The sequence below is a fragment of the Serinus canaria genome, chromosome 4 (assembly GCF_022539315.1).
Source record: "Serinus canaria isolate serCan28SL12 chromosome 4, serCan2020, whole genome shotgun sequence".
In the NCBI taxonomy this organism is placed as follows: domain Eukaryota; kingdom Metazoa; phylum Chordata; class Aves; order Passeriformes; family Fringillidae; genus Serinus; species Serinus canaria.
In genome coordinates, this window is record NC_066317.1 from 62084825 (window position 1) to 62099394 (window position 14570).

Below are 14570 nucleotides of genomic sequence, written 5' to 3' on the forward strand. Positions count from 1 at the left end.
TTAAGATGTTATCTTTTTCAGATAATCTTTTAAGTCAGCAGGTTCTCAATGCTAAATCCATGCAACTTGTATGTAAATAGATCCATCCATATATACCCTTACTAAGAAAATACAATCTATACATATTTTTCCTACAACTAGACTAAGCAACTGTAATTATGTATTAACCACAAGTTTTATGCATTTGAAAACAAGTGAAAACAAATACCTTGTGTCCAGAGCTTTTAAAGCTTTGTTGCGGGGCTGCTGCTCCAAGCAGCTGACTGCTGGATTGCCTGCAACAGGTATGGTCATTGCACTCAGCACCAGGGAGGTTATGGCTTGCACTGCCAGAACATTGATTTGGGTCCTCTCAGTATCTTCCTGTAAAATGAACTCACTGTAATTTGAATTGTTAAAAAAAAAAAAAAATCCCAAAAGCTCTGAATACTAGTCTGTCAGGTTTCACTAAATTACCATTAATAAGCCTGACACCTGCTCTTTTTCCCATCCAGAAATCTAAGTGACATAAACAATGCACACAAAGCACTGACTGCAGCAGCAACACATCCTTCCTCCTCATCAGTCACTCTGTATGTACCCTTCTCTTGTCCCAACAGCATTAAAACTTCAAGATGTCCATTTCAGAACTTTTTTTAAAGTGCTTAGCCTCTTTCTTTGCAGCTCCCCATTAGTTACTTGTTGAAACAAAGCATCAGACCACAAATGCATCTGATCCTTTTTAGAATTTAGAAGATGGTAACGAATGTTCAAGTTTCAAAATTTTTTTTTTATTTCAGAAAATATTAACATACTGAAATTTACAACAGTGCTTAAAATATTTGCAATTTTGAAGGTACCGGTCTGCCTTGGAAAACAAGAGAGCAATAGTATTCTTGTTCCACAAATACTCTCTACATGACAAATAAGGAACAACCAATGGCTACATTGCCCTAAGTCTGACCCAACATGGCCATTATGCAGAAAACAGTTAAGTCAAGGTGTCCAAGGCTGTGTAACTACCAGAAAATGCTAACCCAGGGAAGAGGGATGAGGATTTCCTATTTCTTTTTGCAGTCTGACACCTAGGAAGGAAGAGAAGCAAACCCCTTTGTCTGCTACTGAGGATCCACAGTATGTCCTCTAAATTCTTCAAACTGTTTTAGATTCTGTACCTACCACCAGGACCATGAACAAGCCTAGAGAAATAACCTTTCAGGTCAAAGAACTAGAACCTAGTAAAATCAGTTTGCTAGCAGGTTAAGACAGTTGAAGAGAGAAAATCTCTTTCATGACAGCCAAGTTCACTCTCATCTTCACGTTTCACGGAATCATCAAGGTTGGAAGAGACCTTCAAAGACCATCCAGTACAACCATGAATCCAGTACCACCATAATCACCCTTAGACCATGTCTCTAAGTGCCACATCGAGATCCCTACTGAACACTTTCAAAGACAGTGACTCCACTACCTCCCTGGGAAACTTATTCCAAAGCCTAACCCCTCTTCCAGTGCAAATTCTTTTCCTAATATCCAATCTGAACCTCCCCTCGTGCAACTTAAGGATTTCAGTTGAGAGATAGCAGAGAAGACCAATCCCCATTTGGCTACACCCTCCTTTCAGGTAGCCGTGGAGAGCGATGAGGATTCCTTGAGCCTTCTCTTTCTGAAACCTTCAGCTCCCTTAGACCCAGCCCCAGTTTTGCTGCTGCTCTTTGGACAGAAATATTTGGTATGGAAATTGGTATAAATTGGACACAAATTCTGCTCTAAATTTCTTCAGCTCTGATCCCCAAATGCTCTCCACTGAATTTTGAACATTTACCTAAACTAGAAGCCCAGATATCCAATACACAGTCTACACGTGGGAGCAAGATGTATGAACATGCATCATCTAGTCAAGAATCTTACAGGAAAAAAAAAAACCAACAAAAAAAAAAAACCAAAAAAAAAAAAAAAACCCCAAAAAAACCCACAAACAAAAAAACCAAACCAAAACAAAAAAACCCCCAACTGTGTTGAGTAATGCAATAATTGCAATAATAAAGAGTTGAAACAGCTTCATTAATTTTTTTCCTCACTATTTGCATGCTTGCAGAGGCTCTAAGCCAGAAGATGGATGTGTCTGATCTCACTAGGGTATGAGAAAAAGGAAATACAAAATATAAAAAATTCCTTAGTGTTAGTCACTTCTTTTCTGCTTTACAGTTTTATTAATAGAAATACTTTTCTTGGTTTAAGTAAAATTTCCTTTAAAAATACAATGAATACATTACCTCTTGCTGGTTCTCCTCCTGGTCCATTACAATGGGCTGAGTTACGAGCACACCAAGCAAAGTAGCCCAAGTCTCTTCAAACTGAGTACGGCTGATCCACCCTATGGAAACACTCAGAGATAGCCACTGATGGCTCAATACAAAGCTGAACAAGGAACAGCATTAAAAAAGGTGCATTGTTCCCACAGATTTAGTGTCATACCACTTCCTATTTATTTTGGTGTTTTTTGTAATGAAACAGGCTTCCCAGGGAAGAGGCCACAGCATCAAGCCTGACAGATTTTAATAAGTGTTTGGACAATACTTTCAGGCCCATGGTGTGACTCTTGGGGATGGTGCTGTGCAGGGCCAGGAGCTGGAACTCAATGATCCTTGTGGGTCCCTTAAAAATTCAGCTTATTCTGTGATCTACTAGGTGTGGGTTGGAATGACAGAGAACAACACTGCAGCTTCTCTCCTTCAGGTCCAAAAATATGGAGAGAACTGGAAACACTGTGCTAAGACACTGGTTTGGGTAGGAAGGACTTTTTCAAGATCTTCTAGTCCAACCCAACATCTGATGTCTGAGCTGAAGGTAGGTTACAGAGGTATTGTACCACAGGACTTTATACTGTGCATTAATAGAAAAAAAATCAGAGGAAGCAAAATATTCTCAAACATGCTGTCAAGCATATGCTCCGGGAAACAAACGGTCATTCTGCAAGAATGCACTGAAATCTCCCTGAGTTTGAGAAACTTTTGGCTTTATTTCTATAACTTATTCTCTTCACTGAAGAAATGTAAAAATTACTGCAGCACAATTACTAACCTGGTCTGAAATATTATCTGTCTTCCACATAAGCAACAAAAGTTAGCAAACAGTTTCAGATACAGTTATTCAGTAATTTCAAAACACAGGTAAATGCCCAATAAGAGAATAAGAGCCAAGTGTATTCATTCAATTTTGTACATACCAAGTGTATTAATGCGATAGATGAACTCCTTAAAGATTTCCTTTTCTTGAAGAAATTCTACTGGGATTTCAGGAAAAACTGTGCCAAAGTCACCTGAAGGCTTTGGTGACCAGCCTAATTTCCAGACCTAAAGAAGTATGATAAAAGTTCAATTATCCAAACCAGATATAGAATTTATATAATAGCTCTAAATTTACATGATGTCAAGGTAAGGCAATGTCTTGTTGCCTTACCCCTGCAAGGCAACAAGACATCAGTAAATTAAAGTAGATCTCCAAACAGAAAAATACTCAAAGGAAGATGGAACATCTAACAGAACTTATATACAATGTACACCGTATTTCTTATTTTAGAGCTTTTTCTACCATACTTTTCACTGTAAATTAATTATCCAGTTTTATGGTCCAAGTTTAGATACAAAAGCAAGTAAGTTCCTGTCACGTATTTCAGTTTAGAAATTGTGCAGAAATTATGCTGAAACAGAATTTAAGGAAGACAGTTCACATACTACTGATGCCTGAAAAAGCATACTGATACATCAGAGAGGGGGCAAAAAAACTTTCAACCAAAAAAATTATGTTTCTACATCCCCTCAAAAACAGAGCACTGAGAAACAGAGAAGTGGTCTTGCACACGTTGTTAGTCAGTGTTCAAAAAGAAAACTGATTGATCAAACCAGCTGAAGGTTGAAGTCCTACTACTGTAGAACTTCAGATGCAGCACCATGCTTGGTTTTCAAAGTTTTTCAATAACTTTTAAAGTCCTAAAAGCAAAGCATAATAAACATACCAAGGGAGGTACTCTGGTGTAGCTGTTCACTAGAGGCAGCCTTGCTAAACTGATGATGATGTTCTTGAGGACGGGAGTGAGAAATGCAGGGATGCTGCTGTTTCTTTTGTGCCCCAGTGACAAGACAGTCTGCAAGCATTCCACCATCTCAGCTATCATTTCACATGCTGCAATAATGTGTTTTGTTTCTTTGTTGGGAGAGAATGAAATTCAGCTTTACAAATCCACTCAAAAGAGAAATAATTTAAAAAGATAAAACACAAAAAATTCTTAACGAAAGAGTGTGTTAATTAAAAAGGACAATACCACAATAAGGACACATACAAAGAAATTCTAAAAATTTAAAATCCCACACTTGAAAAAGCTCAGTCTGTAGCAGGCTGCACAGCAAACAGAATCTCCCAAAAGAAAAATCTGCATTAATATATAACTTTCAAGAAAAAACAACTATACCTGTAAAAATATGGCCACCTGTATTTAATAGACATTTACCAAATAAAATAAGGCCTCTGATGATTTTTCATTGCTAAAAATAATATTAACAGAAAGGGTACAAAAAAAATATTTCTTCAGTGAAAGTTCAGGGTAGAAGCAAAAGTCACTGTTTACTTACTCTGTACATTTGAATCAATCTCCCCCTCACTTAAAGGTTTTGAGGTGTTCTTTCTTTCAGGACTCAGAAGTTGATTACCAGGTTCCACAGCAACTGAATTGGAGAAAATATTTGAATGATACAGCTATTACCTATTTCATATTCCATTTTTAATCAACACCATGAAGTAGTCAAATGTTTGATACATTCAAAACATTTCCCAAGTTCAAAAGTAAACACTAATTTTTAAATGCAAAATTAAAGTAGTAAAAACTAAATGTGTCAAACAAATTATTAATAAGGACTCCAAGGAAATATTCCAGACACACAGCATTTGATCAATGATGACTGGCAATCTATTAACAAAGTTTTTCTCCTAGCTGATCAAACTGCACTCACCTGCTTCTATGATGAATCTAATGCAGTTAATTAAGGAGCAAGCATATGTCACATGAGCTGCAGAAGACAGTAAATTCCAAAGACTAGGCTGCTGTAGTGTCAGACAGCAACAATCCAGACCAGCCTGAAGATCTACACTTAATGGAATCTGGTCATGCACTAAATGCCATGATAGTGCCTGTACAAAAAGAGAAGTTCCCCATTAACAGCAAGCTCTCAAAACAAAACTTCTAACCAAAGGTGACTTCTTTTTAACTCAGCAAAATGTGAAGTATTAGTAGCAAATAATATTGGGTTTTTTTCCTGAGAAAACACTATTTATTTTAAGTACAAGAAAATTATGACATTTATATATGGTTTACTAAGTGTCCCAAAATTCAGTGCAGGACTCATTCTCTCAAATGTCAGCATCATTCCATCAATCAACCTCTCCTTGCATAGAGCTGTCCTTGTCCCACAACCCAAATCTGATTTACTAGCAAAGGTCAAACACAAACAACCGCTAAGAAGAAATTTCATACAGTTAAGACAAAGAATTCCCCCAATCAAAAATTACTCAGTGGTGATCAGTTCAAGAGAGAGTTGTTCCCGCTCCCAACATTTCATCACATCTTTAATTATGGTGTTGTTTCTTACCTCTACTGACATCACTACGAATTTCAGGACATCACCCTCTTTGTCAGGAGGAACACGGAGACCAGCTGGTAGTTTTGAGAGTAACAACAAATACTGAGCCAGTGCACGACAAAGTGTCATCATAGTCTGATACATCACCTCATCTCCTATAAAATAAGACTGGATGAAATCTAGCAGTTCGAATTTTTTTTTTCCATTCAATAAATCTTTTTCAGAACTATTTCATAAGCACTTTTATGCCAGGTATCTTGATTTTTTTTTTTTTAATAGTAAGTTCATGTATTCACAAGACATCTGTAAAGAATCTTTGCAGAGGAGAGAATAAACTTTAAAAGATCATTATTTCTATTACCAAAGATATCGCTTAGTTTTTTCCAGTAGGCTGATGGCTCAGTTGGCAATAGTGGCTGAAAAACCTGGTGGTTGGCTGGAAGGTTTTGTACAGCAGAAGACACATGGTCCAGAGTTACCCTCCGAGCTGTTTCAAAGAGGCTGCTCTTCTGCTCCCTTGAGATCTCATTCATGCCAAGGCTTAAACAAGGTGCTAGCAAGCTTAGGTTGAATTCCTGAAATCAAAGAGGAAACAAAAAGAAATTGCTTTTAAAGTGAAACTAAGTATCTGGTGGTATTATTCTAACATACTAAAATGGTGGTAAAATTACAGTTTATTGATTAACTAACTTATTAGCACCTCTGCTCTACTGTGGTGTAACACTATGGTTTAGCCCACACTGGCTCAAAATTTCCATTCCAACCAGTACCATATTAGAAAGAAAAATCAATATGCTTATTCCAAATTTTCAGGACAATGTGTAAAAAAAGCTTAAGGATGACAAATATACAAGCAATCTTCAAGTAATAAGTTTTCAAACAAACAAATCAAGTATCTTTTAGAAACAGCTTTCTTACTATTATTTCTGCATACCAGCAGCAAATATCATGGTGAGAATTTAAACAAAAGACATTCTTAGATACAAGTTGTCCTTTATGCCAGACCTACTGTCTGTGGCCTGTTACTGGCTTACTGCAAGGCATCAAGCATAGATATTGAAGAAGTTACAGAAACAGCTGGCAGAGACTGTATGGAAGAGAACTTTGGAAGAGAATTTGGAAGAGACTGGTATGGTAAATCAAGATTATGTAAAACAGTAAAATTGGATTTCTCTGACTGCAATATATAAATAAACCTTTGTTTCCAAAGATATCCACTGTTTTACACAAATATCTACTATTATAGGTTCTAAAATTAAGTGAATTAGTATTATCAGTATGTATTATCAGTATCAGTATTATACAAATTTGAAGTGTTTACATTTAAGAATATAAACATTTCAGAATGGAATCTATTAATACTACCAAGAGGAACACTTGAACTAATTTCATCATCTTCCTCTGACCAAGTTACCTTGCTGGTCATGAAGGAGCTCAGGTCAGGCTGAGGAATCCTATTTACCAGCTCTGCTCCTTCTAGAAGTGCTGAGTCAGACTTGATGTAACACTGTGACCGCACTAGTGACACGTACCAGTCCTGCAAATGATCAAAAAAGGAAATTTATTACTTACTTGTTTTCAGAAAACAGCACAGTATATGGGGGCAGAGGGAGAACTGCTCATTAGCACTGAATGTCTAAGACATTCATAGGCTACATTAATATTTAAAAAACCCTCAAATTAAAAAGGAAACAAAAAAAAAAACCAAACTGGTGAATTGAAATGGAACATATTAAACTGGACCGATGGATGTTCAGTGAAAATTGTCTATTTCCATAAAGTCTGGACAGGAAATGAAGAAAAATTAATCTTAATACAGAGTGTAGGTACTTGTATTAGGATCCTAAATCTGACCAGATAATCTAGAAAAAAAGGCATTGAATACTCAGTAGTCACACAAATGTAACAGTAATTACAGAAAAACCAACACTATAACCAAGGAAGAAAACCCTTCAAATAATATATTAATAATAAATATATTTTTTTTCTCCAAAGATTCAAATAAATTTGCTGATAATAATTAATTAGAACACAACTAAACCTGTCAGAGTTCAGGGAGCATCTGGACAATGCTATTAGTGATAGGATTTCTTTTTATGTAGCCCTGTGAGAAGCAGGGAGTTGGACTCATTGATCCTTATGAGTCCCTTCCAATGTAAGATAGTCTATGATTCTGTGAACCATGCAGAAGTTGTGGGGGAAGCACACAAAAACTACTTTTGTTTAGGATTTACAGTGACAAAGGAGATTTTTGGGGTAATTTGAAGACAAAGCAATAGGTAAATGGTTTCTGGGCACAGCATTTTCTCCTGCTGTCCAAGTAGGTCTCAACATCTCCCCTTAGCCAATGACTGCTCAGACTCATCCCAACTTTCAGCTAATCAAATAATTTTGACCATCTCAGTTACATAAGTTTCCTATTACTGTGTATCACTATGGAACATGGAGGGATGAAAAGGAGAAACTATTTGTACCATGGGACAAACTAGAAAAAAGGAAGACACAGAAGGCCCCAAGACTTTCTCTTAGCCTTCCACTTCACTTGGAAATAAACACATCTAAGCTCATGAAAGACAGAATCAGTTCAATTGATTGTTCTCTGAAAGTAATTTAAAGCTGAGAAGGAAAAACTGTACAAGCAATGTTTAATTTCCAAGAGACAGCCAACAACTTTCAGCAAATGAATAAAACTAATAACTGTAGTAAAACACATCAAGAAAACAAGATTATTTATATGTCTCTATTGATCTGTATATAAATCTTTCCATTAAAGCTGAGCAAAGAAGCCAAACTTGGTAAATTTTTCACAGCACTGTCAATATAACAAACATCTATGTTTGTGCTAACCATCCATCCTAAGTTCAACAGTCAGCCAACACACATGAGATTAATCACTGATCTATATTTGAGATACAATATGACAATCCTGACAGCATTAACTGCACAGTAAAAATAAGCTGCATTTAAATATTTTGTAAAGGATAAAGCTTGTTTGTAGCCAAGGCACTTCTAGTGACTCTTTCTAAACATAATCTTACTTTGTCTAGAACCACATTCTCTAAAGGTGGTTGGTCTTCTCCATCTAGTGGGTGTGAGGTGACCAGAGGTGAGGGACTGGTTGTGTCTGGTGCTACCATGAGACGAAACCTATCCAGGAGTGAGTAGAGTCTTTGGTGTCTGAAACAGAAGAACACATCAGCAGAGGGCTATCTCAGCTTTGTAAACCATTTAAAAATAGAAAGACATCCAGTGACTCAATTCCAGTCCCAGGACAGAAAAGTAGTAGGGTCCTCAGTTTTTTGTTAGACACATGAAATCACATGATGCAAACTTTCTTTGGGTATCAGAAGCCAAAATTAATTAACTCAGCACCACCAACAAATAAAGATTTAAATTTAATTTAGCATTAAAATTAGTGATATACCTAAGCTTAAAATACAGCTTTCTTTATCCAGCACATCTTTTAATAAGTAAGAAGAGTCAAAGTTGATGTACTGATTATTTGACTGCAAAAGAATACATTTTAACAGATTCTAACCAATAATCCACTGAAAATATACCCCTATTAAAAAAAAAAGAAAAAAGATCCCTCACTGTACTAAAAACTCCAGTTTTTGGATTTATGTCAATATCAGAGATTTTTTTTTTATATACATGTTTTTTTGTGTTTCTTTTTAAATTCCACTACTGCTATCAAGAACTTGTACAAAGTAATTTAAATTTTTTTTTAATTGAATTGAACATTACTTATGTAGGCACATCACTGTTGATCTACTGCAGTCTCACATTTCAGGTTTTTTCCCCTACTTATTAACCTCAAACAGCAATGACAAGAGGAGTAAATAAGGATCTTTCCAACATCAAAAAGAAGTTTTTAAAAAAAAAAAAATCGTAATTTGCTCCTTTTTATACCAGCAGTTTAAACAGCCATGAGATTAAAACTTTTAACACAGTTGTGTGGGAGAAAAAAAAACAAATTAAAGAAACCCAAGCCCACTTAGCTTGAACTGACAATATTTTGCAAGTTTGAAGAAAATAAAGTTTGCTTTAGTAAAATAGATTTTGTCAAGAAATTAATTTGCAGCTGCTGTCTCTCCAAAGTTAAATACTGAGTGAGATGCAGGAAAGAGAATTTGAAGCACCCCTCTAGAGCTTGCTTCAGTCCTTAAGTAGTTCTTATTGCAAATTCAACTCAGCCATCACAACTGCACCTTGGGCCAGAACATGCTAGCATCTTATGAGAGGCTTTAATCCCAGATTACTCCCAAAAACAACCCACTATCTAACCTCTAGGAAAAAAGCCAAAATGTGGGAAAACAGTTAACACAATTTGTATTAGAACACTACTTAGCGTGACATTTTAATGGTATTGTTGGTATTATTTACCTTGCTGCTAATCCACTGTTTTGAAGGTACTCCTGAATTCTATCCAGTTCTTCAACTGGCAACTGAGCAATGCTGTTCTATAAGAAAAAAATAACAAGAATTTTACAGGACAGATATATGTAAAATCCCAAAAAATACTTTTACCAGATGAACAAAGTTACAGGCAGATAAAGAGAAATAAAGTAATCATTCATTCCCAGGTTTCTGTGCTTGAAATGGCTCCAGAGGTATGAGAAAGTCTCTTCTTTCCCAGCCCCGCGACCAAAGAAGTTGGGATTCGTCGGTTCTGCTTTTCAAGGTTGTTTATTGTCTCATCTATTCCATTCCTTCTCTGACCTGCTGAGATCTGTCTGCCAGGTCGGGCTGTGGCACACTGCCCACCCTTGGGGTGGTGTTAGATTTTTATACTAAGAATTACGTGCACTTTATGTACAATAATTTTTCAATACCTATCACCTATGTTAGACAGTCTGTCTCTACTCTAAACCAATCTAGAAGTGTCACTGTCACAGCAGAAGATGGAGGACAAGAAGAAGGAGGACAGGACATGCCCAGATTCTTCCATCTTTCCTCCTGAACCTCCATTTAAATCGCCAAAATTCTACTTTTTCGCCCTATGATAAATTAACTATTATTCTACTCAAACTCTTGTGGCTTGTAAATCTTCACACGAAGTTGGTAATTGTTTCCACGGGCTAAAATCAAAGGCACAGGTGTTTTTGACTCTGTGCCAAGGTCTCTGAGCCCCTTGCCAGGGTCTCAAGTCATCCAGGGCAGTCAGAGGAGCATCCTGGGTTCTGACAATTCATGTATCAATACAGAAATACAAAACTTTGTCAAATGAAATCACTTAATCATATTTTGATATCCTTTAAAAACCATTGCTCTTGACAACACTGGTACTACCCAAAGTGCTTCCCAGGCAGGGATTTCTAGGTACCTGCAGAGTTGCTGCCAGCAGCATCTCCACGCGGCGGCAGGCCAGGGTGTCCACCATGCGCGCCAGCACTCGGAAGGGCGTGCACAGCAGCTTGTCCACGTACAGCGTCAGCACAGCCCCCGACTGGCTCAGGTGGATTCCCTCCAAGCACTGCAAGGTCTTCTTCAGGGTTGTGGGCTTCATGTTCAAACAGCATGGAACAGACAAACAGACAAAGAAATGACAATCAGTTTGGAATACAAAGACTTTAATGGGAAAAAACTCTAGCAGACAACTACCTGATCAATATAATCGTCTCTGTGTGAATGAGTTACTGGGTCATTTAATTAATATGAACAATAAGTTGTTTGATGTATAACTGTAAAAACTCACATGAGTAAGCAAAACAAAGGAAACAAAACTTTTAGGGGAAAAAAGCTACAGAACTAAGTGAAATTGCAAAAAGCTTCGAATAGAGTGGGAAGATTCATCTCTTTCTGGAAGAAGACAGGAATATGTGCATAGTCCAGACACATGACAGTACAGAAATCCAGACAATTCTTGAGGGGTTTTCTGAGCATATGTTAAGAAATAGCAGTAGCAACTCAGGATCAAAAGGGCGTGCAAATAATTTTTTAAATTTTTTTCTTTTTTTTAAATACAAACACCAATTCATCACTAATATTCTAAAGGGAGAAACATAGAGACAAACTAGTTTTACTCATTAAATCAATCTTGGTTTAGAGCAGTCTGTTAATACCAGCTACTTTAATTTTACTGTCCTTCCAGATAATCACCAAGCATTTCACACAGTGACTACCTCTTCCATTAAAACATATTCAGTTTAGTTCATTCTGCTGATTCTCAGATAGTGAAGCCCAGGCTAATATCACACAACGTTAAAGCTGCCCCAGACTTGCACAGAGACAATGGAAAGAGATAGGAAACAGCCCTGAAGCTACTCAGGGTGCAGGTGGCACAATTATCTCTAGATTATTATCCCCTTAATCACAATTATCTCTAGAGAAAGTCCAGCAAATGAAATTTTCCATGATTAAGAGAGATACATAAAAACCTTACATTCCTATAAAACATCATCCACTCCTTTTAATTTGAAAACTAAAATAATCAACAGAAATAATATCCTGAATTTCTCAGTGACTTTCCCTCCCCAAGTGGCTACAACTTTCAGAACAGATCAATGGGGAAGGCATGATCATTTTCATATTGCCAGGGCCTACGAGGATGGACTGGTTCCTACTCCTGCCTCTGCAGTTAGTTTGCTATTTATACTACTAAGGCACTGAAATCAAGGTTAAAAGTTAAAGCTTTAATTTACCCATCAGATATTGATTATGTGGGAAAATATCCACTAAGGAAGAAAAGCAGCTTAACCATCTCCACCTGAATTCATAGATTTGATGGACTGGAACACATCTAATGCTGAAGTTGCTAATATAAGGTTCACTGTTTGCATTTTTAAGTAAGTGACTTTAAAAATAAAATTACAAGTTGATAAATGACCCAGAAATGTCAAACTTTGCATACTTATCAGTTAAACTTATGCTGACATGAAGTGACTTTATTCTTTACAAGAAGTCAAAAAGTTAAACTTACAGCTGCAAGATTCTCACAGCGTGACTGGATGGCCTGGATGAAGAGACCACTGGCTGCTGAATTCCTGTGAACAGCACTGATAAAATCTTGTACTGGAGGCTCATGGGACAGATTAATCAAGTCTTGAACATGATTCACAATAAGCCAGGTCAGGTGTTCTGAATCATGTAGGTTTTGACACTGAAGGGGAAAAAATTAAAATTTTGTTGCAGTAATTAAAATTCAGGTTTTAATTACTAAACATGACATAACATGAAGTTTCTCATATATAATTCTGGTAGCTATTTTGAAATAATGGCAAAAAGAGTCTATATCTTAATACCACCATCATTATTTTTACATGATGAATTTTCCAAATGTTTTGCTCTTGTTGCAAATTAAGGTATTTACCGTGAACACGCAACTTATTTTTCTAAAACCACTAAAAAACTGGTTAGAAACAAGTAAATTGAAAAGGTTGACTCAAAGATGTTGCTTTTAATGAAATGGGTTTGAAATAAACATACACACAGAACTGTCTTGCAAAATGTGATTTTCATTTAGGCTTCCTAAAGATTTCTTATTACTACTGGCCTTTAACACAAAATGAAGAATTTCTGGAAAGCAAATCCAAAGAGAACTGTCAACAGTTAATGTCAAACCTCTAAAGGCTTGTGTATATCAACAAGCAGTGGAATGCAACAGGAAAATATCTGTAGAGTTAACCAGGCAATGCTGAGAGCTTGTACAGTACCTCAGTAAAGAGGTTTTGGAGGATTTTACCTTGGATGACCTCTAATCTGATTCTAGTGACTGTCCATTAGTACTTGAAGTGCTTCCTAAACAAAGCTTTCTGTTCAGTAGAACCTGAAAGGAATGCAGTTCCCTTACCTCAAAACTGATCTGAGGTGCAAAGCCAAGTGCAATACCTCCTGCTACTGAAAATTCACTTCAAAAGATCCCAATGAACTAAAACTCTAATATTGAGGCAGCAAAAGGCCAAAGTCACAGAAATTGGCTTTACTGGAGAACCAAAATGGAAGTTAAAATGTTAATGAAAAGCTTCTTTTCTTATGGTTTAGAGAAGAAATTTGTTGTCTCTTGGACACTGTGCACTGCAACTGATGTTGGGAAGTCTGGAACTACTTAGTGTGCTCCAAGCACCTCCCAAGTAAGGGATGTGATACCCAGAATGTAATTTTATTGCCCACCAGGTAAATTTCACAAGTCAAGAGAACTCTCAGTTCAGAAGAGAAAACAATGCCAGATGAGGTCATATCTAAGCTTACAAAAGCGCCATCTGAAAATAAAATTACTAGTTTCACAGACCTTCATTTTTCACTTAACACACATCACTTTTCAGTTAACACATATCAGTAATAAATGACTGTCAGCATCCTAAAATAACTCAAAACTGTAGGTATAAAAGTCATAATTCAAAACTTACAACATAGTCACAGAAGAGAATGAGTGCCCCTCTTCTCACTATCTCACGATTGCACATGCCACGCTTCGTTTCCAGGTCGGATTCATCACTGTCTCCAGATATATGAGGGCTCAGCAATTTCGTAGTAGAAAGGCTGTGTCGCCTACAAAAAGTACATTTTATTGTTGTTATTATTTTCTTAGTATGGCTACTGAAACATGAACAACCAAAGCTTGGAGTATCCCAGCAATGTCCTTACATGACACGTCTTTCCCTGTAAACTTCATTCAAACATAACACTTCCTTGAAGTAGACACTTTGCTTTCCATCAGATCTTTATTTTTTAACAACTGCAGCATTGCTTATTACTTCTTCAGACAGTCTAAAGAACCAAATGATTTATTTAAAAGAAAAACACGGGCTGTTGCATCTCTGGTAGGATAACAGAACCTAATACTGTATTTTCTTCTCAAACCAAACCAGTGTTCTTGAGCACTTAAGTCTAGTGCCAGATTAAAAGTGATAACCAATCCAGAAAAGAGAAGATACTGGTAAATAAAAAAAAATGTACTGCTATTTTATCTCATAGAATCATTAAAGTTGCCTGTAAAATCATCAAATCCAACCT

At 36.6% G+C, this 14570-nt stretch overlaps 1 protein-coding gene across 2 annotated transcripts in view; it reads right to left on the reverse strand.

The window, feature by feature from the left end:
• The window catches only part of HTT (huntingtin), an 80820-nt gene that overhangs the window by 14366 nt on the left and 51884 nt on the right, over positions 1 to 14570 (reverse strand). For both annotated transcript variants that reach the window (XM_018924504.3, XM_009099101.4), the window contains 14 exons: positions 13964 to 14105; positions 12538 to 12717; positions 10942 to 11118; positions 10002 to 10078; positions 8654 to 8792; positions 7030 to 7152; positions 5977 to 6190; positions 5625 to 5770; positions 4989 to 5166; positions 4611 to 4703; positions 3998 to 4185; positions 3209 to 3335; positions 2256 to 2356; positions 209 to 363 (listed from right to left, as the gene is read on the reverse strand). In XM_018924504.3, the coding sequence (XP_018780049.2) occupies positions 209 to 363; positions 2256 to 2356; positions 3209 to 3335; positions 3998 to 4185; positions 4611 to 4703; positions 4989 to 5166; positions 5625 to 5770; positions 5977 to 6190; positions 7030 to 7152; positions 8654 to 8792; positions 10002 to 10078; positions 10942 to 11118; positions 12538 to 12717; positions 13964 to 14105 (2040 nt within the window). The remainder of the gene's footprint in view (positions 1 to 208; positions 364 to 2255; positions 2357 to 3208; positions 3336 to 3997; positions 4186 to 4610; positions 4704 to 4988; positions 5167 to 5624; positions 5771 to 5976; positions 6191 to 7029; positions 7153 to 8653; positions 8793 to 10001; positions 10079 to 10941; positions 11119 to 12537; positions 12718 to 13963; positions 14106 to 14570) is intronic.